General features: G+C 34.9%; 1 protein-coding gene across 1 annotated transcript; it reads right to left on the bottom strand.

The window, feature by feature from the left end:
- Window positions 1–21,756, bottom strand: Hormad1 (HORMA domain containing 1). Its single transcript, XM_015502669.2, has 14 exons — window positions 21,724–21,756; window positions 20,422–20,566; window positions 18,629–18,692; window positions 17,090–17,126; window positions 14,184–14,204; window positions 13,883–13,909; window positions 11,167–11,234; window positions 10,547–10,698; window positions 8,062–8,321; window positions 6,272–6,338; window positions 6,120–6,196; window positions 5,151–5,234; window positions 2,805–2,876; window positions 1–384 (listed from the first exon to the last, which is right to left on the bottom strand). Exons 1-14 carry the CDS (start codon window positions 21,754–21,756, stop codon window positions 304–306), a joined length of 1,188 nt encoding a protein of 395 aa, XP_015358155.1. The 3' UTR covers window positions 1–303.
- Window positions 21,757–24,535: the final 2,779 nt, after the last annotated feature.

Here is a 24,535-nt window from a genome sequence, read left to right as displayed (position 1 = left end):
GTTAATATATATTTTTGTTCACTAAAATGGAAGGTAGATCAATATGTAGATAATAAACAGAATAATTATGGTATTTGTACTTTTGGTTTTATTCAAAAGTCCTCTTGAATTTATCTCAGGTTTACTAAGATTAAAGACAACAATACAATAGTTAGCTAGAAACTTCATTTCAGTGAATGAACTTCTTAAAACTACATATAAATGTTCAGAGGTAGGAAAAATACACCTTAAAATACTAATATAGCGTCTTTTAATTTAAATGTTGAGAAGAACTTTGCAAATGTGTAGTAGAAAAAGTAATTTTTACATATGTTCCTTTGGTTCACTAAATTTCCTCCTTTTTGGCACTGACTCTTGACTAGAAGAATCAAAGTGATGGAGAACCTGTCAAAAGAAGAAAACTACTTAGAATACTTTCCAGTGTTAATGTCTTTATCTTTTGTCATGTCTCTAAGGTTTCTTTAAAAAAAAATACCTAGCATACCAACCATAACTATTTTCAACTATGGTAAAGATATCTAGGGTATTTAAAAGTAAGGTAAAATTTATTACTGAACATATGTACATCTTTTTTTCTGGGGTGTATGTGGCCAATAGGGATTGAACCCAGAAGTGCTTTACCACTGAGCTACATCTCCAGACTTTTTTCATTTTTTAAGACCAGGTCTCACTAAGTTACTTAGGGCCTTGGTGAGGCTGTCCTCAAATCTGGGATCCTACTGTCTTAGCCTCTCAGGTTGCTGGGATTACAGGCAATTGTCACTGTGCCCAGCTTATAAGTACATATCTGATGGCTGCTGAAAAGTAAATACTTTCAAAGTATAAGATCTTCATTAAGGTTGTCATAGAGGTTAGAAGATAGATATACATGGTATCTTTAAAACAGTCAAACTTTTTGGGGTGATGAGAACGGAAAATATTTTCATTTACAAATACAAAAACCTTCTACCTTGGTACTTCTGTAAGATTTAAATCATGTCTTGATTTTGTACTTCTGGTACTTAGCAGTGCCTGCTAGATATTAGACACATACACACACACACACATTTTGTGCGTGTGGTATTTAAAATTGAACCCAGGACCTCGTGAATGCCAAGCAAACACTCTACCATTGAGCTACATACATACCAGGCCCTAGTGTACCCTTTTAAGTGAATGGAAAGATGAATTAGGAAATTACTAATAAGAGCCCCTGAGTTATTGAAGTTTGATTTTGATGGGAAAAGTTGGACTGACTATGCATAACAAATTTAATTTTGATTTTGCCAAAAAAATGAGGCTTAATACATTTGGAAAAATTGAAGAACCAAATGTATTGAGGTTATTCCATTTCATTCTTATGTAAATTGAAAATAGCATTAATCAAGTATATTTGATATTACCTTTTTTATGTGTGGTACTGAGGATTGAACCAGGGGTACTTTTTACAACTGAGTCACATCCCCAGTCCTTTCTATTTTTTTTTTATTTTTTAAAACATTTTTTTAAATTGTTGATGGACTTTTACTTTATTATTTTTATGTGGTGCTGAGAATCGAACCCAGTGCCTCACACATGCTAGAGCCACAACCCCAGCCCTCTACTTTTTGAGATGTGTTTTCACTAAGTAGCTGAGGGTGTTACTAGGTTACTAAGATTGGTCTCTAACTTGTGATCTTCCTGCCTCAGCCTCCTGAGTTGCTGGGATTACAGGCACGTGCCACTGTACCCAGCCTTTAATATTACCCTAATTTTAACATTTGATTTTTAAAAAATAGTCTTTAAGTTTTTAGTTGTCTAATTCTAACCTACTAATGGTATGAAAATTTTTAGTTGAAAAAATATGAGCAAGTATCCCAAAAAAGACAAATACTTTATCTGATTTGGTATAATAAAGTTCTGATTATGCAGCAACTATATACAATTTACGTCAAGAAAAGTTTTCACTCTCCTGAGATACTAGAAAATGCTATATTTTTTGGTAACTTTCTAAAGTTTCTAGTTTAGTTTTGATATGTAGAAAGCTCAGACGAATTTGTGATCCAATTTCAGTTCCATATAAACAACATGACTTGGATATTATATCATTTTTTTCATTCTATTCAAATTTTCCTGACACCAATTTTTATTTATTTTATAAATTTCTCTAATAACTTTAAATCATTCATGGAATGAGTCAATAGCTATTTACGTGGAAAATATCAATACACTGAAATACTGCATCTTATTTGATTATGTGTGTGTGGGGGGGGTGGAGGTGTGTGTATGTATGTGTGGGTGTGGGTGTGTATATACATATACATACATTTTTTTAAACCCAGATGCACTTTACCACTGAGCTATATCCCCATCCCTTTTAATTTTGAGACAGGTCTCTTTACCTTACTTAGGGCCTCACTAAGTTGCTAAGGCTGGCTTTGAACTTGTGATCCTCTGCCTCCAAATCACTGAGATTCCAGGTGTGTGCCACCATGACTGGCTTGTATCTTATTTTAAAATCACCTCATTTTTAGAACAAAATATTTTTGAACAAGATCTGAATATCAGAGCTCTGAGGTCTATTCAGGGATATGATCAAATTTTTTTAAATATTTATTTTTTAGTTGTAGTGGAACACAATATCTTTATTTATTTATTTTTATGTGGTGCCGAGGATTGAACCCAGGGCCTTGCACATGCAAGGCGCACTCTACCACTGAGCCACAACTCTAGCCACATGATCAAATTTATTATGTTAATCTATAGTAGTGATATTCTGATACTTGGATTTTTAACATAGGTTAAATTTTATTCACAATAGGTATGAACATTATCATAAGACTTACTGTTTTCCCAGATTCAGGTTGACTTCTCTTCCGATTTTCTTTAGAAGATTTTACTGGTGGATTTCCATTTGCCTCCACAAAGATAGAGTAATTACTAATTGGTTATTTCTCAAAGAGCAACCAATAGTTGATTTTTCTTTAAATGAATGACTACATGCATTTTTTTTAAAAAAAAAACAGCCTTATTTAGATGTAATTCAGATATTATACAATTAACCTATTTAAAAGGATACAACTAAATGATTTTAAGTATATCCAGAGTTGTACAAAAGTATCTCAATTTTAGAATATTTTCATCATCCTCAAAAGAAGCCCTAATATCCTTTAGTTAATACTGTTATTCCTCTATCCTCCCACCAGCCCTAAGGCTTTTCTTTCTCAACAGCTTTCCCAATTGTGACTTTAACATGAATGGAACAGATGATATGTGAACTTTTGTGAATGGCTTCTTTCAATTGACATCATATTTTCAAGGTTCATCCAAGTTACTGCATTGTACAGTTAATTCCATTCCTTTTTATGGCTGACTATTTCTTTGTAGGATTTAAGAAAATTCATTTTATCCATTCATCTGCTACTGGACACTTAGATTTTTCCTACCTTTCAGCTATTGTGAATAATGCTGTACATACAGTTATTAAAATGAATACTGGAAGACGGCAAATTATTAACTGACATAATACTATTCTTTAAAAGGACATATTTCTTTCCTCATGCTTGAATAATCCTTCCCAATGATAACCTCCTTTATATATTTATTATCAAATATTTTAATTTCTTGACATTTCCTAGCCCCAATTCAGCCATGATTCTCAAAATTTCAAGTATCCTAAGACTTCATCTCCAAAAACACGTGAAATTGAAGAAATGAATTTATGTCCTTAAAGTATCTTTTTTTTTTTTAGCATTTTTTAGTTATAGATGGACAGAATACCTTTATTTTGTTTATTTATTTTTATTTTTAAAGGAGAGAGGCTACTTTTTTATTTCATTCATTTATATTTTTAATATTTAATTTTTAGTTGAAGTTGGACACAATACCTTTATTCATTTATTTTTATGTGGTGCTGAGGATGGAACCTAGGGCCTCCATATGTTAGGCTTGCACTCTACCACTGAGCCACAACCCCAGCCCTATTTGTTTATTTTTTTGTGGTGCCGGGGATCAAATCCAGTGCTTCATGCACGCAAGGCAAGTGCTCTACCACTGAGCCACAACCCCAGCCCCATCCTTAAAGTTTCTTAACGTTATATTACAAGGAAATCTTGCCTACTAATTTTGTAAAATGTTTGCCTCGCTCCTTATATCCTAGTAAAGGATACTCATCCTAAATGGAAGCTGGCTAGGAAGAACATTTTGCTGCTGGAAGTAGAAATTCTTGGCATTTCTTTATTTCTTGTTTTCATCAGCATACTAGTTTGCATGTTGCCATCTGCCAATTCTAACTTCCTATTGAGAATGTGGGGAGAAAAAGACCCCTAAAAAGGGCACCATAATCAGTGGTGTTCTGGTAAAGGTTTAACCACCAACTGTGTGCCAGAAACAAACCCTGAGGCATTTGTTGATTTCCAATCAGTCAATACTCTGTTAATGTCCAATATCAAGCTACCAACATGATATTACCAGATGAGGGGTTGGGAACAAATGTTCTAGCACACCATTGATAGAGTACCCTAACTTTGGATATATTATTTCATATTTTACAAATGCTTTTTCTTTACCCTTAACCTTGAGAGTAACTTAAAGGTATATACATTCACATATGCATTTCAAGATGAGCGTCTTACTAAGTTGCCTAGGCTGGTCTCAAACTCACAACTGCCTCAGCCTCCTGAGTAAAAGGGTTTAAACATGTACCATAGCACCCAGTTCAAATGTAAATTCTTATTTAGTATAATTCATACACAAAACTAAAACTGATTTTGTTTTTGCTTAAGAACATGACATTCATTTAGTACAAGACATATATATATATGTTAATCTTTTATGTATGTAAAATATTAATTTGTATGTCATTAAAAATACAATCAATTTATAAGACAGAACATGGGAATGTTCTGATAGTTTACGAAAATTAACTATTCTTTCCTTTGTGCTTCCTATGTATTCTATTAAGATTTCTATGATAGTCATTTCTTGTTTGCTTCCAATTACCAAACTTTCAGCTAAAATTAGGAACTATGTGTTAACTAGGTTATATCCTCTGCATCTAGTAAAGTACCTGCCATATAATAGGTACATATTAAATATATTCCAATAAATGAAATAGTAAAATAAACTCATATGTGGGGGGAAATTACAAGGTTAGAATGGAAAACAAACCTAAAACCTAAAAAGGCATTTACCATTTTATTCTGAAAGACTTTTCCACTTCTTGTTTTGCTTTCAGACACATCAAGTTCAGATGTTTTACTAACTAACTGCTCAACCTAGAAAATAAGTTACATAAAATTATATAACATAACAAAACACTTTCATATCATAATAAAATGGAGTCTAAAATTCAATCACATAAAACTTAGGGGCTTATTATATTAAGTTAATGAAAATCAATAATTTTGACTTGGCTTATACTGTTACAAACGGCACCAAAGTAAAGTTAGTAAGCTGACACTGTGCATAACTGACAATGTACTGAACTGAGACCGCTCAAATGATCACGAAGCACTACCCTTCCAGAAGATACGAACTTTAGCTCACTCCAATTTGAGAAAGGAGCTAGATAAAGGAAGGTAGGTAATTAATTATCAATCCATTATTTCCAGGTTCATATTATCTAAATCTGTTATTTCAGAATTTCACTGTATTTTACATGGAAAACAAAATTAAACATGTTCTGCTCCAAGGCAACAAAAAATGTATTTTACAGTCCATATATAATACAAAGGAGGGTGGAATTAATAATTGCATAAGATTCTATCTAGCTCTGAAATTCTATGAATAGTTTAAGGTTTATTTAAACAAAATCATGTAATAAACTCAAAAATTTTCAACATGTAACAGGCAGTTTTTGTTAACAATAACAAGTTCTAAATACTTATTTTCTAAAAGACCCAGAAAACAGAATATCTGAAAAATAATGAAAAATCAAATAGTCTTGTAAACAACAATCTCTTTTTAATATATGAATTTTAGTTGTAGCTGGACACAATACCTTTATTTATTATTTTTATGTGGGCTGAGAATTGAATCCAGTGCCTTGCATGTGCTAGGTGAGTGCTCTATGGCTGAGCCACAACCCCAGCCCCATAAGCAACCATCTTTAAAAAACAAACGAACTAAAAGTTAGATGGAACTTAATATTAAGTTTATACCCGAGAATGAGAAATTGAAAGATCTGGACTTTCTTTACACCTCATAATTTCATCTTCCTCACAAACCAAATTTGGTTCTGTAAGGGAAAAAAAATGTTAAAATAGTATAAAATTGAATTAATAGTTAATCTACATTTTTGTTAACTTCTTACCGCCAACTTCAGAAACTCCAGAGTTTTTTTTCTGCTCTTCCATTTTAGTTTCAAAGTCAAAATCATCCTACATAATTATGTGAAGAAAAAAAATGAACACATTTCAAAAAGAAATTTAAAAAATTGTGAAGTATTTATGAACAAATTTATTTTATGTGAAGGCTACATATAAAACTACTACTTTACTCACTAGAAATAAAAGTAATCCTAGAATTTATATCACAAGGCAAGTTATTGATCCAAAAAAAAATATATAATATACATATATATATATATATATATATAGAGAGAGAGAGAGAGAGAGAGAGAGAGAGAGAGAGAATTTTTTTAATATTTAGTTTTTAGTTTTCGGCAGACACAACATCTTTGTATGTGGTGCTGAGGATTGAACCCGGGCTGCACGCATTCCAGGCGAGCGCGCTACCGCTTGAGCCACATCCCCAGCCCAATATATTTTTCTTTACTTTGTACTACTATTTTTCTTTACTTTGAAAGATTGCTTTAAGGACAAATGATAAAAATATACAACTTTCACTAAAATGCATGATGATTCCAAGAACCTTTAAATTTTATTATATGTATTATTTGAAAGCACTGAATGAGACATGTTGTGCAATAAGCTATCACTTCTGTGCATCTAGAATTTTCTTTTTTTTTGAGAGAGAGAATTTTTTAATATTTATTTTTCAGTTCTCGGTGGACACAACATCTTTGTTTGTATGTGGTGCTGAGGATCGAACCTGGGCCGCACGCATGCCAGGCGAGTGCGCTACCACTTGAGCCACATCCCCAGCCCTCTAGAATTTTCATACTATGTTAGGATATACTCTGATTATGCCTCAACTTTCCTCAGGAAGTTATTAATGAAGGATAAGCTCAGTCATGGTATGGTAGATATATCAACAGGTTTAAAGTCCAAATTATAATTATTGTTCCCTTTGTGACATATGTGAAAGAGATACAAATATTTTAAAGAATGCTACAAAAATCCCAGCCATATTTGTGTTTAAAGCAAGACTAGGATTTAGGCTTTAGGAAAAAGTTTTCTTCTTTGAATTGGTTGAAAATTTAATTTTCTATTTGTACAGATGTGGCCACAGAGCCTAGTTCAGAATAGTGATCCTTTATACATAAGTACTACAGTCATCATTTTGAATGAAAGAAAACATGAGGTAAGATTAGACATAATGTTAACTTTTGAAAAGAATAAAGTAATGATGACTTTCACTTTTGCTGGGAATGAGGCAACCAAAAAGGCTCTTTTATATTTTTCCCATTCATTCAATACTGAGAATACAATCTAAATGCTAGGCACTAAAGGATTATAAAATGTACAAGACACTTTTCCTGCCTTGCAGGAATTCTAAGATGCTTCAGGATCGTGACTTTACAGGCTCTGGAAAAATTAAAGTACTGGCTATACAAGTACTTAGTAGGGATATTGTAGAAAGGATTCTATCATTAGTTGGGGAACTGGACTAGTACAATGGTTTTCAAATTATGCCCTATAATCCTTGGGGTTTCCTCAGAGTACAATTCCAGAGTAGGTGAGGTGATGAGTGGCTGGGCCTCCAGGACTTTAATCAGAATAGTGTTTTTAAATTCTAAGAATAATGTTTGGACCAAGGTAAAAAATTTTAAAACTACAGACCTAGACTTTAAGGTGCCTTCAAACCTTGAGTTTATGATGATAATACAGTACTCATTAATGAAAGCTATTAAATTCCTTTCTTAGAATTAAGTCAAACATTTGTTACTATTGTACTTTGTAACTCCTTTTAAACACTCACACTTATGTAATGTTCTTGGTCATCTTCTAAATCATCTTTGTCCATTAGGATTTTTTGAAGTGGTGTTTTCAATTGTTTTGGTGATAGTATAGCTGAATCAATATTTTCCATTCGTTCTTTCTCAGTGGTCACTTTTACTTTGAAGGTGTGAAAAGGTGTTGGGACTTCTCCCACATTTAAGTACATAGGCTCCCCTTCAAATATTACTCCTTCACAATCACCATCCTTAAAACCAGGAGGCTGGTAGTCTGGGGGTGTAACTGCAAAAAAGTTAAGTATAAACTGTCCTGTTAAGATTGAAAAAATTTTATTACTATTAAAATACACATACAGATTAAATTTCAAAGAGCATGGAAGGACATAAACTGAAAAATACAAAGTCATCCTCCTACTATTCACATTTTTTGGTACCAGGGATTGAACTCAGGGGCACTTGGCCACTGAGCCACAACCCCAGTCCTATTTTGTATTTTATTTAGAGACAGGATCTCACTGAGTTGCTTACTGCCTCACTTTTGCTGAGGCTGGCTTTGAACTTGCAATCTTCCTACCTCAGCCTCCCAAGCTTCTGGGATTACAGGTATGCACCACTGCACGGGCCTGTGCACATTTTATTTCCTAAAGGTAACTTTTCCTTCCTAGGACTGAAGGTAGGGACACTCTACCAGTGAGCTACATCCTTGGTTCTATTTATTTATTTATTTGTTGTGCTGGGAATCAAACCCAGAGCCTTATGCATGCCAGACACACATTCTACCACTGAGCCACAATCTTAGCCCTTGTTCTTTTTATTTTTATTTTGAGACAGGGTCTCACTAAAGTTGCTGAGGCTGACTTAAACTTGTGATCCTTCAGCTTCAGTCTCTTTTTTTTTTTTTTTGTAGTTGTAAATGGACAGAATGTTTTTTTGTTGTTGTTGTTGTTGTTGTTTATTTTTTTATGGTGCTGAGGATTGAACCCAGTGCCTCACACATGTTAGGCAAGCGTTCTTCCACTGAGCTACAGCTCCAATCCTGTCTCAGTCTTTTGAGACTCTGGGATCAAAGGGATGGGCCACCATGCCTGTGTAACTTTTAGCAAATTATTTTTCATCCCTGATTTGGTTTCTTTATCTGTCAAATGAGGAAAATAAGTTACCTACCTTCATAGATTCACTGTTTATAAAACAAATTAAAGCACTGTAAAATGTTCAGAAGAGAACTGGCAGAGTTAGTATTTTCTAAATGTTGTTATTATAGTTACCTTATGTTCTACAAAACATTATGAATGTAATAAAAGAATGCTTCATATTTACACAGGTTTTAGGAAATGCATATCCTTAAAAAACAAAATGAGACATATAATTCTGTACCTAGTTCTTATTTTTTATTTTTTGGTACTAGGGATTGAACCTAGGGGCACTTAACCACTGAGCCACATCCCCAGCCTTTTTAAATACTTTATTTAAAGACAGGGTCTCACTGAGTTGCTTAGGGCCTCACTAAATTGCTAAGGCTGGCTTTGATCTTCCTGCCTCAGTTTCCCAAGTCACTGGGATTATAGGCATGTGCCACCACACCTTCTTCATTTAATAATCTCTCTTAGACAATTTACCAGAACATCCTTTGTTACCACTTGCACAGTATTCTATTCTACAGATGTATCATTATTTATTTATTCATACCTAAGAAAGGACACTCAAGTTGATTCCAGTTTGTTCCTCTTTTAGTCAAAGCTATAATGAAAATTCTTATAAATATATAGTGTTACATATACAAGTATATTCTCAAATTTTTTTAACTATAGATCTTTTAATTTAAAATTTTGATACTGCCAAATTGTCTTCTGAAAATGTTGCACTTATATGCATTCCCTCAAGAATGTATAAAAGTACATATGATGTGTCAAGAAATTTGTAATGTTTTGAACAACCAACAATAAAAAATTTAAAAAAAAAAATAAATAATAAAAAAAAAAGAATGTATAAAAGTACCTGCTTTCCCACACCTTTGTCAATAAAGGATTTACAAATTTTACCAATTTGATAAGTGAAAATTGGCATATCACTGTTTTATTTCCTTAATTATGAGGCAAGTTATACATTAACATGTTCCTATCACTAGAAAAGTGTATATTTTCATATATTTAAAGAAGTGTAATTCTGGCAACTTGGGAGACTGAGACAGGAGGATCACAAGTTCAAGGCCAGCCTGGGCAACTTTGTGAGATTCTTTCTCAAAATAAAATAAAAAGGGGCAAGGGTTGTGGCTCAGTGGTAGAGGGCTTTGAGTTCAATCCCCAGTACAACAAAACAAAAAAATGAAAACAAAAGACTATTTTTTTCAAATCTTTCTTTTTCAAATAATGCTGTTATATGCGAAATTTATAATTTCAAAAAATATATAAAAATTAAGGTGCTAAAAACATTTGGAATGGTACCCAGACTGTTTTAATAGTGGTATAGCACACAGGTACTGACTAAAACAGGACATATTGCAAATAATACCTTCATCGTAGTAAAAAAGTTTCATGGTCAAACAAACATCATTAGGTAAAGGTCCCAGATTTTGCATTAGAATATAAATCTTGCGAATGAGGAGAATACTTGCTTTCTTGGTATCGGCAGATGACATGCTAGATTCATTACTTTGATTTTTACTAGAAGAGAATCAGATATTAATTTCTTTCACAAAACTTGTGGCTTCTAATATCATAACTTCACATTTTAACTAATTGAGACTCTTATTATAGCACCATGTTAAGCAGAAAGTTACTATAAAATGTGTTTTAATGTCACTATTATAAAATTTTTAAATCACTATTAATCTCATTATTATAATCTCACAGTTAATTTTATGTAATATGCATTTTATGTAAGGTGTTTAAAGGAAACGATGGATTTTAATTATATTTCTAATCACTTAAGTTCCTCTTCACAATTGAAAATAGAATATAATTAGCTATATAATCTTCTTTGTAGCCACTCCAAGTCACTACTCCATTTGTATAGTCACATCTTGGAGGCTAATTAGGAGTTTGACAAATTTTAGAATACTGAAATTTAGTTTTATAGTATTAATGAACAAATAATCTGTAAAATTAAAAAAAAAAACTACAGAACAGTACCTTATAAAGTCCATGATTGGTCCATTTTTTGTGTACTTGAACTTAAACTGGTAACATTCTGAAATTGTCTTAAATAGAAAACATTGCCATTATGTAACTGGTACATAGTTGTGGCTGCCAAATAGTTATATATGCTTTTTTATGACTCTTAACATTTAGTTAACAGTTTTTTCCAACATGTTGACCCCTATTGGTCCATTGACACTCTCAAGTCTTCATAGTCAATTCCTATGATCTGGATTTCGAGTTTTAGTCTAATTCTCCCAGTCACTGCAATGTGTTATGTGTATCAAGTGTTAAGAACTCTTTAGTAAGCAGGCAAGAGGGAGATAATACCTCAACAGAATGTGTTCCCCAAAGTTCTTGTATTAAACACTTAATCCCTAATACAACAGTGCTGAGGGGTGAGATTTTTAAGAGAGAATTAGGTCCAGAGGGCCTTTATTAATGGATTAATGCTGTTTTATCACAGGACATATTGCAAATAATACCTTCATCATAGTAAAAAAGTTTCATCTATTGTGGCAGTGGGTTCCTGATAAAAGGATGAGAGTTTGAGCTTTTTTTTTTTCCCCCCTCTTTCTGTCTCTTTGGGCTTTTTCTTCCCTTTCTTTGTCTCTTTGACCCATGCTCTCTTGTCCTTCCATCTTCCACCATAGGATGATGCAGCAAGAAAGCCTTTACCAAATGCCAGTGGCCCCTAGATCTTGGACTTTGCAGTCTCCAGAATTGCAAAAAAATTAATCTCTCTTTTCTTATAAATTTTCCAATTTCAAGTATTCTGCTATAGCAGCATAAAACATTAAGACACTGCCATAGCCATGTGGTAGCATATGCCTGTAATCCCAGTAACTCAGGACACTGAGGCAGGATGATCACATGTTCAAGGCCAGCCTCAGCAATTTAGTGAGAACCCTGTCTTAAAATAAAAAATAAAAAAGGGTGGTGGGCTTAAGAGCGGCCCCAGGTCCAATCCCCAGTATCAGATGGAAAAAAAAAACCCAATTATTATAGTTTGAAAGTCACTATTAGAACTCAGAACTCAAACTGAAATTTAATCTTCAACCTGAGGTATTAAGAGGTGGGACCACGAAGGTCCTTTAAAAAGGGATTAGATCACGAGGCCTCTGCCCTCATGAATAGACTGGTCCATTCATGGGTTAATGGATTAATGGGTTAATAGATTATCTCCAGAGCTGGTCTGTTATAAAAGACAGTTTGACTCTGTCTCTTGTATGAGACTGTCTCTTTTCATTATTTGATGTGTGTGCCACCTTAGGATTCAACATAGAGTCCCCAACAGCAGGAAGGCCCTCATCTGATGTGGCCCCTCAATCTTAGATCCAAGTCTCCAGAACTATAAACTGACTAGGCCTTTATTCTTTTACAAGTATCCCATTTTTGCTATTTAGTTACAGCAACAGAAAATGAACTAAGATATACACTAAGCACAGGGTTTAAATCTTTACCATACTGTAACCATATGCAAGCCATTTAAACTTTGTTTTCCAACCTAAAAAACAGTTGGAGACAGTACCTAGCTAATTGGTAATGGTAAATTTTATCAAATGGGATAATTTATACAAAGCCCTTAATAAAGTTCCTGACATACATTAAATATTCCATAATATCATTAGTACATCAGTAAAGTTGTTTATTTACTGATAGAAAAGTACACAACTATAAAACATATGGTAATAAACATTTTCAGAACAATTAATTAGTTTTCTGAACAATCAACTAATTTATATCCTTTGCCAAAATCATGTGCTTTGTCACTATGGGCGTATATTAAGCATTGATAGCCAGCATGACTATCAGAGAAGATATATTCCTAATCCTCCTGAAGCTTGGAATACTTTGCTTTCTTTACATGTCAGTGCTCACATAAAGAAAGGAAACAGTTCTCTTTTTTAAAAAAAATAATTTTATTTATTTATTTATTTTTATGTGGTGCTGAGGATCAAACTCAGTGCCTTATGTGTGAGAGTGTTCTACCACTGAGCCACAAAAACCCAGCCCCCCATCTTTGTTTTTTTAATAAGTTTAAATCTGCTTTTCCATGACTGTGTGAAACATTATATTTTAACACCTGTAATGTAATGGTTAAGCACTTAGAGACCATGGACAAGAAACCTTGTACCTAGATTTCCTAATCTATAAAGTGGAGATGATAATGGTAATTACCACATGAAGGCTATGATGAATAAATGAAAGTGCTCACAAAGTCTAAGAATAGGCACTACTATAAAATATGCATTCAGTCGTTCCCTCTTGTTTCTTCTCATTTTCCCTTTCATTTCTTGTTCTGCCTCTCTCCTTTAACTGTAGTAGATGTGCCTCAATTGAGATGAATAGTCAAAGTTTAAGGAGGAGTTCATTTTTTCTCAAAACTCATGTCTTTTGATAATTGCAGATAAGGAATATTGTAATTAAATAAGGATCAGGCAATTTAGGTCATATCTAACAGTTTGTAAGCTTTGTGGGCTAGGATCAGTTACATAATTTCGCATAGTAACTGTATTTATCTGTTTAAACAGAATGATACAGGCCCTGACTCACTTCAGAAGACCTTTACAAGGTTTAAACATGAAAATACATACAAAACATGTTGATTAAAGCACAATTAAAAGCATAAAATATAAATATATTGTAGTTTTGAGTTATTTTTGACATTAGAAGCATTATGTTTCTTTACTAACTCAAGAACACGCACCTGAGGGTCTTCTGGATTGGTGTATACCTATTTAAAAATAATTTATAGTTGAGTTATCTGAGGTTAAGTATTCAAGAAAAAGTAAATTGGACATTTAAAGTAAAAGTATTAAGTGAACTCAGCAAAGCAAAACAAAAACAAAAATGACCACCCAAAATATTAGTTTATTACTTTTTTCCCATTGAATAGATCAGTTGTTTGAATAAAGTAACATAAACAATTCATAGTTTTAGTGTCATTAATAAAGCCAGGCTAAATTGACAGTCTTTAAAAAAATAACATACAACTTAAAAATACTTACAGCTAGAACGACCATCCTTAGCTGAAATACAACAAAGAACAAAAACCTTATTTGTATCCTATAAAATACGTTTTTCATGATGGAGCACAAAAATTCTGTGAACTAATTTAGGAGCTGGAAATGTAGGTTGGTTATAGAGCAAAAGCTTAATATGTGAGTGGCCCTGGGTTCAATCTCTAGCATCAAAATATCTAAAACAAATAAATACAAAAAAACTTTGTCTTATTTATTAAAGATACACTTTATATCATATCTGAGGCAACACTTTACCTATGCTTCTCTATTCCCCAAAATATCTATTTCTGCTAGAAATGATGGCTGAAATTCATGTCAGCATATTATTTGTTTTAAGAAAAACAGGACATTACTGCCAGTTAGAAGAAAAATATATATTGTGAAACAACATGTTAAAAGTTAGCAACATGAGTATGATTTTTTGGTCAGGGGATCCTGGGGCTCAAACTCAAGGCCTCATGAATGCTAGGCAAGCACTCTACCATTGAGTTATAACCACAGTCCCTAAGTTCTGATTGTGAAAAGAGCAAAAGTAGAGAGCTCAGGGTCCTATGCATTTAATAAAGGGGAGAGGCTTTGGAGACCATAGGAACAAGAACAACAAAAAATCATAGAAATTATTCACCTAACTGATCTACCAAAAAATCTAGAATCATCATTGATTCTAATTTTTTCCTTATATTTCACAACCAATTCATCAACCAATCCAATCAGTTCTACTCCCTTATCTATTCTGAATCTCCTCTTCTGTCATCCTAAGTCATCATTAGTTCTCATCATTACTATAGTAATATCCTAAGTGCTATTCCTCCTACTCCCAACATTATTCTCCTTCTATACATATTCTCTAAACAGTAGACAGATTTTTAAACAATGTAAAACATAAACCAAATGATGTTATATTTCTATTTAAAATCTTCAATGACTTTTCTTTGCCTCTGAAATGCAAACTATTTACCTATATATAACATTGAATGCTCAGACTCAAAATTATTTTCTAAGGCTCATCTCATGCCATTCTTTCCCATGGCATTATGACCCAGTCATTATGACCCTCACTTTCTTCCTGTAACTCAAATTGCTCTATAATTCTTTGCTGATCATCCAGGAATATTCTCTCCCCAAATCAATGTCTGGCTGATTTCTTCTCATTCAGGTCTCAGTTTAAAAGTCATCTCCTCAGAGAAGTTCCTCTGATTATCCCATCTAAAGTATGTTCTCTACATTTATCGCATACTTTTCCTAAAAAAATTAATGGCATCTAACACTATTGGAAAGTATCTATTGACTATTTTCCTACTATAAAAGGGACCCTCTTTGTTTTGTTGACCACTATTACCTTACCCTGGTCCTACCTAGAATATGCATCTTGCATATAGTAGGCACTAAATATTTACTATGTCTTCATGAGAAAGGTTAGGGACTATGGATAAAAATTCACCCTCACAATTTTGCTAGAACTGGATCTCTTTATAGATGTAGTATAAAATTACATTAAGTATGTAAAAAGGCTTAGTCTATTTAAAAAAACTTCATTAAAATTTCATTAATTCAGAATTTGTTGGGCTGGGGTTGTGGCTCAGTGGTAGAGCGCTTGCCTAGCGTGTGTGAGGCCCTGGGTTCGATCCTTAGCACCACATAAAATAAATAAATAAAACATAGGTATTGTGTCCAACTACAACTAAAAAATAAATATCTTTTTAAAAGTATTTATTCTTAAGTTTTATATGGACATAACATCTTTATTTTACATTTATGTGGTGCTAAGGATTGAACCCAGTGCCTCGTTTACGGTAGGCGAGCACTCTACCATTGAGTTATAACCACAGTCCCTAAGTTCTGATTGTGAAAAGAGCAAAAGTAGAGAGCTCAGGGTCCTATGCATTTAATAAAGGGGAGAGGCTTTGGAGACCATAGGAACAAGAACAACAAAAAATCATAGAAATTATTCACCTAACTGATCTACCAAAAAATCTAGAATCATCATTGATTCTAATTTTTTCCTTATATTTCACAACCAATTCATCAACCAATCCAATCAGTTCTACTCCCTTATCTATTCTGAATCTCCTCTTCTGTCATCCTAAGTCATCATTAGTTCTCATCATTACTATAGTAATATCCTAAGTGCTATTCCTCCTACTCCCAACATTATTCTCCTTCTATACATATTCTCTAAACAGTAGACAGATTTTTAAACAATGTAAAACATAAACCAAATGATGTTATATTTCNTTTTTTTTTTTTTTTTTTTTTTAATTTTTTATTGTGGGTTGTTCAAAACATTACAAATTTCTTGACATATCATATTCGACACTTTGATTCAAGTGGGTTATGAACTCCCACCTTCACCCCATACACAGATTGCAGAATCACATCAGTTACACATATAAATATCTTTTTTAAAAAAATAAATTATTTATTTGTAGTCCTGGGGATTGAACTAGAAAAATGAACTACTTCATTTTTGAGATAAACCAGGGCATATGAGATAAGCACCCTGTCACTGAATTACATCTTGAGGCCAAGGAAATTTGTTTCTGAACCCTAATTAAGAAATAATTTATTAAATTATTAGTGTAAAGAAGATTGTAAAATGCATGTGAAACTAATAAATGGACTATAAGTTCATTAATTCTTTAAGTTAGTATGTGCTACTAGTACCAATGAATATTAATTAACCAAAACCAGCTTGGCAAAATTTCTTTAGTATTAATTACATTAGGCTTAAAATGAGTTGAAGATTAGGTTTTAAAATATTCAAATGTTCAAACTTTTCAGTAACTCAAACTGGCCTATGCCCAAGTTAATTTAATGTTTTACTACATGTCAATTCCTATCAAATTTATAGAATATAAAATAAAGAAGTAAATTTGTACTGAAAGACTTACATATTTTTTCTGTAAAGCATCATAGCATCCTAGCATCCTAAGAAAGCCAAAAATTCATTTTAGATTAAATACATTTCTAGAAAATAGATATTTTCATAAATCTCTATACTAGCTCATTACTAAATAATACCCAAATTTCTTTTTTTAAATATTTTTTTAGTTGTAGATGGATACACAATATCTTTATTTTTATGTAGTGCTGAGGATCGAACCCAGTGCTTCATTGATGCAAGGCAAGCACACTACCAGAGCCCCAGCTCCAGCCTCCAAATTTCTTATTAAAGCACTCTGCTATGTTTTTTTTGTTTGTTTGTTTTGATATTGAGGATTGAATCCAGGGGCTCTTTGTCATTAAACTATGTTTCTAGGCCTTTACTTTTTTTTTTTTTTTTTTAAATTTTAGACAGGTTCTTACTAAATTGCTGAGGCAGGCTTTGAAGTTGAGATCCTCTAGAGTTGCTGAGATCAGAGGTGTGTGCCACTGTGCCCAGCAAAGCAACCTTCTTATCAAAGAGCTTAAAACAAAACAAGATGATGAATAGGTTGGTGCACATCTGTAATCCCAGTAACTCAGGAGGATGAGGCAGGAAGTCTACAAGTTCAAAGCTAGCCTCAGCAATTTAGCAGACCCTGTTTCAAAATAAAAAATATAGGGCTGGAGTTGTGGCTCAGTAGTAGAGCACTCGGCCTAGCATGTGCAAGGCCCTGGGTTGGATCCTCAGCACCACGTTAAAAAATGTAAATGGGGCTGGGGATGTGGCTCAAGCGGTAGCGCGCTCGCCTGGCATGCGTGCGGCCCGGGTTCGATCCTCAGCACCACATACAAAGATGTTGTGTCCGCCGATAACTAAAAATAAATAAATAAATATTAAAATTAAAAAAAAAAATATAAATGAATAAAGGTATTGTGTCCAACTACAACTAATATATATTTAAAAAAAAATATATATATATATATATATGATAAAAAAATAAATAAAAAATATAAAGGGCTGAGGATGTGACTCAGTTGTTAAGGGGGCCCTGAATTCAATCACTGGTACCAAAAAGAAAAACAAAACAAAAACAAAAACCAAGATAAAACATAAGAAACAATATGGCAGAAATATAAAATGATGATGGGGATGGAAGGCAACTATAACATATTTGACAGCTATTTAGAGGAGCGATAATAAGAAAATGAAGCTCCTCATTTCAGGCATGAAATAAAAGAAAAATTAAATGCATAAATCCAAAGATCTGAAAAAACCATACCCAGTGTTGGGGCTGGGGCTATAGCTCAGTAGCAGAGCACTTGCCTAGCATGTGTAAGGCAATGGGTTCAACCCTTAGCATCACATAAAAGAAACAAATAAAGGCATTCTGTCCCTCTACACCTACAAAAAACATTAATAAAAATTTTTTTAAATGTTACCCAGTGTTAATTGGTTAATCACAAAAATCTGGTTAAACACTGAAAGGTATTTAATGTACATAAAAATGTGATTTTGAAAAATCATTATTTATCTTTCGGAATTTTTTTTTTTTTTTTTTACTTACCACTTCACTAACTGTGTTGATCCTGGACAATTTTTATCTTCTCTCAGAATTTTGACACAAAGATCTAAATCCAAAAACAAATAAACTCAAGAGTTATAGTATAAACTGGCATGTTATTTTTATTGCCTTAAAATAGCACAAGAACATACACTACCACAAAGTTTTCAAGGCTAACCTTTAACTTGTGATCCTCCTGCCTCAGCCTTCCAAGTTGATGGGATTACAGACTTGTGTCACTGTGCCTGGCCAAAATATTTTTTATCTATTTACTTCATCATTGTAAATGTAATGTCAGGTGAAATTACACTAGAGAAACTGAAAAAAATTTTTAAAAGTAAGTTTTTTCAAAAGTATTGAATATACTTCTTTAAAACCCACTTAGAGGGCTAGGGGTGTAGCTCAATGGCAGAGCAATTGCCTAGTATGTGTGAGGTCCTGGCTTTGATCTCTGCACTTCAAAAAACAAAACAAAACAAAAACCATTTAGTTGCCCAAACAAAAAACTTGAACATGAATGTGGTGTCATATATGACAGCCAAAGAGAGAAAACAACCCACATGTTCAACTGTTACAGCCACTTACATAGTCACTGAATAATGGTACATTATTCAGTAACTTGGGGAATAAAGTACTAACATATGCTACTGGGGTTGTAACTCAGTGGTAGAGTGCTTGTTTAGCATGTGTGAGGTACTGGGTTTGGTTCTCAGCACTGCATATAAATAAATAAAGGTCCATTGACAAATCACACTAAAAAAAAATATTAAAAAGAAAGGCAAGCCAAAATAAGCATGTATGGTGGGGGGTTGGGCTGTGGCTGGCTCAGCGGTAGAGCACTCGCCTAGCACATGCGAGGCCCTGGGTTTGATCCTCAGCACCACATAAAAATAAATAAATGAAATAAAGGTATTGTGTCCAACTATAGCTAAAAAATAAATATTTTTTTTAAAAAAGCATGTATGGACATCATAAACATTAGGCTAAGTAAAAGAATCCAGTCATGAAGGACCATATATTATAGGATTCCTTTCATATGAAGTGTCTGGAATAGGTAAATGCATAGATCAGAAAGCAGATTGGTGGTTGCCTATGACTGGGAAGGCAGGGGGAAAGACAATAGTGACTTAATGGGTATGGAGTTTCTTTTGGGGGTGATGAAGATATCCTACCATTGACTGTGGTGACAGTTGCACAATTTGGTGAACATACTAAAATTAATAAATTGTACACTCTAAATTTGTGAATTATTGGATATATGAATTATATTAATAAAATTTCTACTAAAATCACAATCTTTAAATCAAAAGTTACAGTTGTATGGGCTGGGGATGAAGCTCAGTGGTTGAATGCTTGCTTAGAATGTGTGAAGTACTGGGATTAATACCCAGGACCAAGGAAAAAAAAGTTAGTTTAAGAGCAAACCAAGGGGTCTGGGGTTGTAACTCAGTGGTAGAGTGTTTGTCTAGCATGTGTGAGGTACTGGGTTTGGTTCTCAACACTGCATATAAATAAATAAACAAAGGTCCACTGACAACTAAAATATTTTTTTTAAAAAAGGCAAGCCAAAATAAAATCTTTTTCTTTTTCGTACTGGGGATTGTATCCAGGGGTGCTTTACTACTGTACTACATCCCCAGTTTTTATTTATTTTTTAACTTTGTTTGAGAAAGAGTCTCACTAAATTGCTGATGGGGGCCTCAAACTTCCAATCCTCTTGCTTCAGCTTCCCAAGATGCTGGGACTACAGGCCCAGCCAACAACATGTTTAAAAGAAAGTCTTAATATTACATTACCATCTAGATATCTTGTTCCATAAGCACACTCGGGAAATATTCCTCTCAAATACGTGATGCAGGATACTGAAACTGCTAACAGTCTCTTCACTAATACCAAAGACTGCTGCTCAGTTGATATCTTACTGGGAAATACCAATGCACTCTACAATTCAAAGGAAATTAAAACATCTTATTTACATTTATTGAAAATAAAGTTTCCTTGCACTTAAGAACAGATCTAATTTTGCATAAACATGATGATGTTCTCCCTATGAATTCCTCCCCATAGTGTTTAGAAATCCTGAGAATATTGGAATAGGTTATAAAATGTAAGGATGTACTAGAGTAACCGCATAAAGGTACATGCAAAAAGTACTTAATAATCTCCTTGCAAATTAACTGTAAATGCATAATACAGAGATAGATAAGATTTTCACTTTAGTCATTGACTAATTTAATATAAGCTAACTATGATGCATCATCCCCCAAATGACAATTTTATATTTTTCTTTTGAGTCATGAATATTTTCTAGTAGTAGACTGGTATGAACAATAATTTCATCAAAACAATTGAACAGCATTCATTAATACCTACTGTAAATTAAATTTGAGCCTATAATGTAAAGTAATATACCAAATATATGACAGAATTCTACATTAGTTGAAAATTTTAGCAAATTTTTTTTTTTTTTTTTTAAGGTACCAGGGATTGAACCCAAGGGCACTTGATCACTGAGCCACATCCCTACCCTATTTTGTATTTTATTTAGAGCCTCACTGAGTTGCTTAGTCCCTTGCCATTGCTGAGGCTGGCTTTTAACTCTTTTTTTTTTTTTTTTTTTTTTTTTAGCTACACATGACATTAGAATGATCTTGGCAATTCATACATTTGAATCAATTGGGGTATAATTTCTCATTTTTCTGATTGTACAGATTGCAGAATCACATTTTGAGTAAGGTTCTCATTTTGAGCCATTTGATAGCAGATCTCACATAAATGGATTATTAAAGTAATTTGTTTATTTAGTGCTGGAGATTGAACCCATAGTTTGTACATACAGCAATCATAATGTCTATTCTATTCTGCTGCCCAGCTTTTAACTCTTGATCCTCCTATCTCAGCCTCCCAAACTGCTGGGATTACACGTGTGCACCACCGCACCGGCAAATTTCTTCTATTCTTAAAACAGGTATTATTAAACCCTCAAAAATAAAGTACCTAAGGCTATAAGAAACAATAAAATCCATATATGTGTACTCATATGCATATACATATCTACACACACACACACACACACACAGAAATAGAAGAACTCATACCATGGAAGTCCTCTGCAATTGTGCAGTGGCCATCTTCTGACAAAATACTTTAAATTCAACCCTGTGACACAAATATTAACTTTAACTTCAGATTTTATTTCTTACATTCTAAACCAGAATTTTATTTGAACAAATTTCAGAATTTATTAAAAAGAAACATAAAAATTCCCATAGTCTGTTCATTGCTAAGCACTTGCTCTACCAGGTTATACCCTACCCCAAGAAACTAGGTTTTTTCTTTTTTTTTTTCGGTGTGTGTGTTTAGGTGCATCTCCCTATGTTGCCTAGGATGGTTCTGAACTCCTGGGATGAAATGATACTTCTGCCTCAACCATCCCAAGTAACTGGGATTACAGGCAAGCACCATCATGACCAGCAAATAGAAGAAAAAAATAAATTTAGCTCTTTTTACTTTTTATTTTTGAGACTCAGTCACACTAAGTTGCCAAGATCTTCCCTCAAGCTTTTGATGTTCCTGCTTCAGCCTTTCAGGTGCCTGGAATGAAAGGTGGTCACCACCGCGACCAAACTAATAGAAAATTTTAAGAAGGTACAAAAATTCTGATTTTTCTTCACGGTATAGTATTCAAGCATTAACGATGTTGGTCAGGTTTACCAGTCATGAAAAACTATCTCTGGGAAGCCCTTTTTTAAATTAAAACACGTGGTGTGGCGCGCCTATGACGTCATCCCAGCAGCTCAGGAGGCTGAGGAGGATCCCGAGTTCAAAGCCAGCTCAGCAAAAGCGAGGCGCTAAGCAACTCAGTGAGACCTGCCTCTAAATGAAATTCTAAATAGGGCTGGGGTGTGGTCAGTGGTCAGTGCCCCTGGGTTCAATCCCCGGTACCAAAAAAAAAAAAAAAAAGTATATCTAGCTTCAAAATATTCGCATCAGGTTTCTCTCAATGGCTTTAGAAAGGCGTGTGGCCGCCCCTGCGGACGCCCCAGGAGGGCGGCGGGAAGGCCCTAGGCGGCATGACCCAGTCGGTTTCTCAGTTACAGCGGCCCAGGGCCGGGGACGTGGATGTCGTTTGGCAGCAGTTCTGTCTTTCGTGCAGACAGAGCGGCCAGAATCGCCGGGCTTCGCGGGGTCTGGTCACGGCGGGGCTGGCCTTCAGGCTCCTCGAGCGCGACCGGAGGCGCCTGCGTTCGCACGCCCTCAGGGGCCTCTCGCGAAAGGAGCAGGCGCACATTTCCCCCACGTGTTTCGCCATGAAAACCTCAAGAAACTTAAAAGTAGGCGGGAGGCGACAGAAAAAAGATTAAAAGGTAAAAACACAAAACCAAGAACAAACACACATATATATTACGTAACGTCTGAGGGTAGCACGCCAGCGACCGGAACCTCACCGCCCGGCACGCGCTTCGACACTCGCGCTTCGACACACGCGCATGCGCTCTCCTTCAACGGTCGCCGTGGCGCTACAGCGGCGCTTGGACTCCGGAAGAACGTCCCCTTTCCCGCCAGGGCTGCGCAAGGCGCTCTGGGAACTCTGCGAGCCGGAAGTCCGCCGCGGTGGTCGCGGCCTGTCGCGGCTCTGGGCCGGTAGGCAGTCGGATGGGGTTAAGCAGAGGCACTTGGCGAGCTTTCTCAGCATGCTAGCGCCGCTGCCGTGGCCCAAATGACGCCAGCCACTGTGTAATTCACCCCTCCATTTCTGGTTGTTTCCGATGGCGCCTCGACTTCCCAGCTTTTCGTGTCTTCAGGAAGGCAGTTCCCCAACAGTTCCCTACTTATAGTTTCCACCGAGCTGTAACCGTACGTCTCATTTACAAACAAAATCAGAACGGGTGGTAATTGCAGTCTTTCCAGGAGCACAAGATCCTTACTTTTCAGATTCTTACATATCCAAATAAACTGTGTTGCTGGTATAAACAACATAAATTTTGATGTCTTCGTTATGGAGGAAGTGACCACCCCAATATGAATATACTTTACGTGATCATTTAGTTAGGCAAAGGAGACTAGAATCCTATTTCCAGGATTAAAAGTAGTGAAGACCTTGGTCAAATAATTATTTTGCCTTACATTTCTCTAACATTTATTTGGCACCAGGGATTGAACCCAGGGGTACTGAACCACTGAGCTACATCCCCAGTCCATTTTTACTTTTAGTTTGAGACAGGGTCTCCCTGAGTTGCTTAGGGCCTTCTTAAATTGTTGAGGCTGGCTTTGAACCTCAGCCTCCCCAGCCAGGCATGCACCACTGTGCCCCACATTTTTTTCATGTTCAAAGTTTACAATAGGTTTTCTCATTCACTGTCCTATACTTGGCTTGCCCTGTTACCAGAACTTTGTGAGGAAGACACTGGTATTGAAATGGCACCCCCTTCTCCACAGAAGAGCCCTCTTCACCATGGCTGACTTTAGCTCAGCAAAAGAGTCTCTGCAAAAGAGTTCAATGGAGATAAACTTCCTATTTTCGTGTTGCCCTGTTTACTTGGGCCACTGGCGGGGAAGATACCAGCACTCCAGGTGCTGGACACCCCTTACTAGTTTTTCACAAATGTATCCTGTATAGTAGTTTGTAAAAATCCTGGTCTTGAGCTGGGCTTCACAGAGATGTCTACATTTTTAAGATGTTACAAATGGGCTCCATGGTAACAGTTGGCAGCGGAAGAAAGAAAGGGGAGATGAAGGTCTCCCCTTCTCAGGTGTTGTCCTTGAAGAGTTAACTTGCCCAGAACAGTGAAAGAAAAAACTGCTTTTATGTGAACTTCTGCAGACTGAATTTCTGAGCCCCCACCTTACACACTGTGTATAAAATTCTGAAACTCCCTGAACTCGGGGTTCAGGGGATTGATTGATTAC

Source organism: Marmota marmota, unplaced genomic scaffold (genome assembly GCF_001458135.2).
Source record: "Marmota marmota marmota unplaced genomic scaffold, marMar, whole genome shotgun sequence".
In the NCBI taxonomy this organism is placed as follows: domain Eukaryota; kingdom Metazoa; phylum Chordata; class Mammalia; order Rodentia; family Sciuridae; genus Marmota; species Marmota marmota.
Note: the sequence above shows the minus strand (reverse complement) of the source record. Positions and strands in the feature narration are given on the sequence as shown.

What these genes read in the sequence shown, in the direction of transcription:
- Hormad1 (XM_015502669.2), bottom strand. Translation starts at nt 21,756, where the DNA reads ATGGCCACTGCACAATTGCAGAGGACTTCCATG. An exon ending in AATTGCAGAGGACTTCCATG is followed by an intron (nt 20,567 to 21,723) that starts GTATGAGTTCTT and finishes TTTGAATTGTAG; the next exon opens with AGTGCATTGGTATTTCCCAG. An exon ending in ACCAAGAACATTACATAAGT is followed by an intron (nt 6,339 to 8,061) that starts GTGAGTGTTTAA and finishes ATAATTATGTAG; the next exon opens with GATGATTTTGACTTTGAAAC.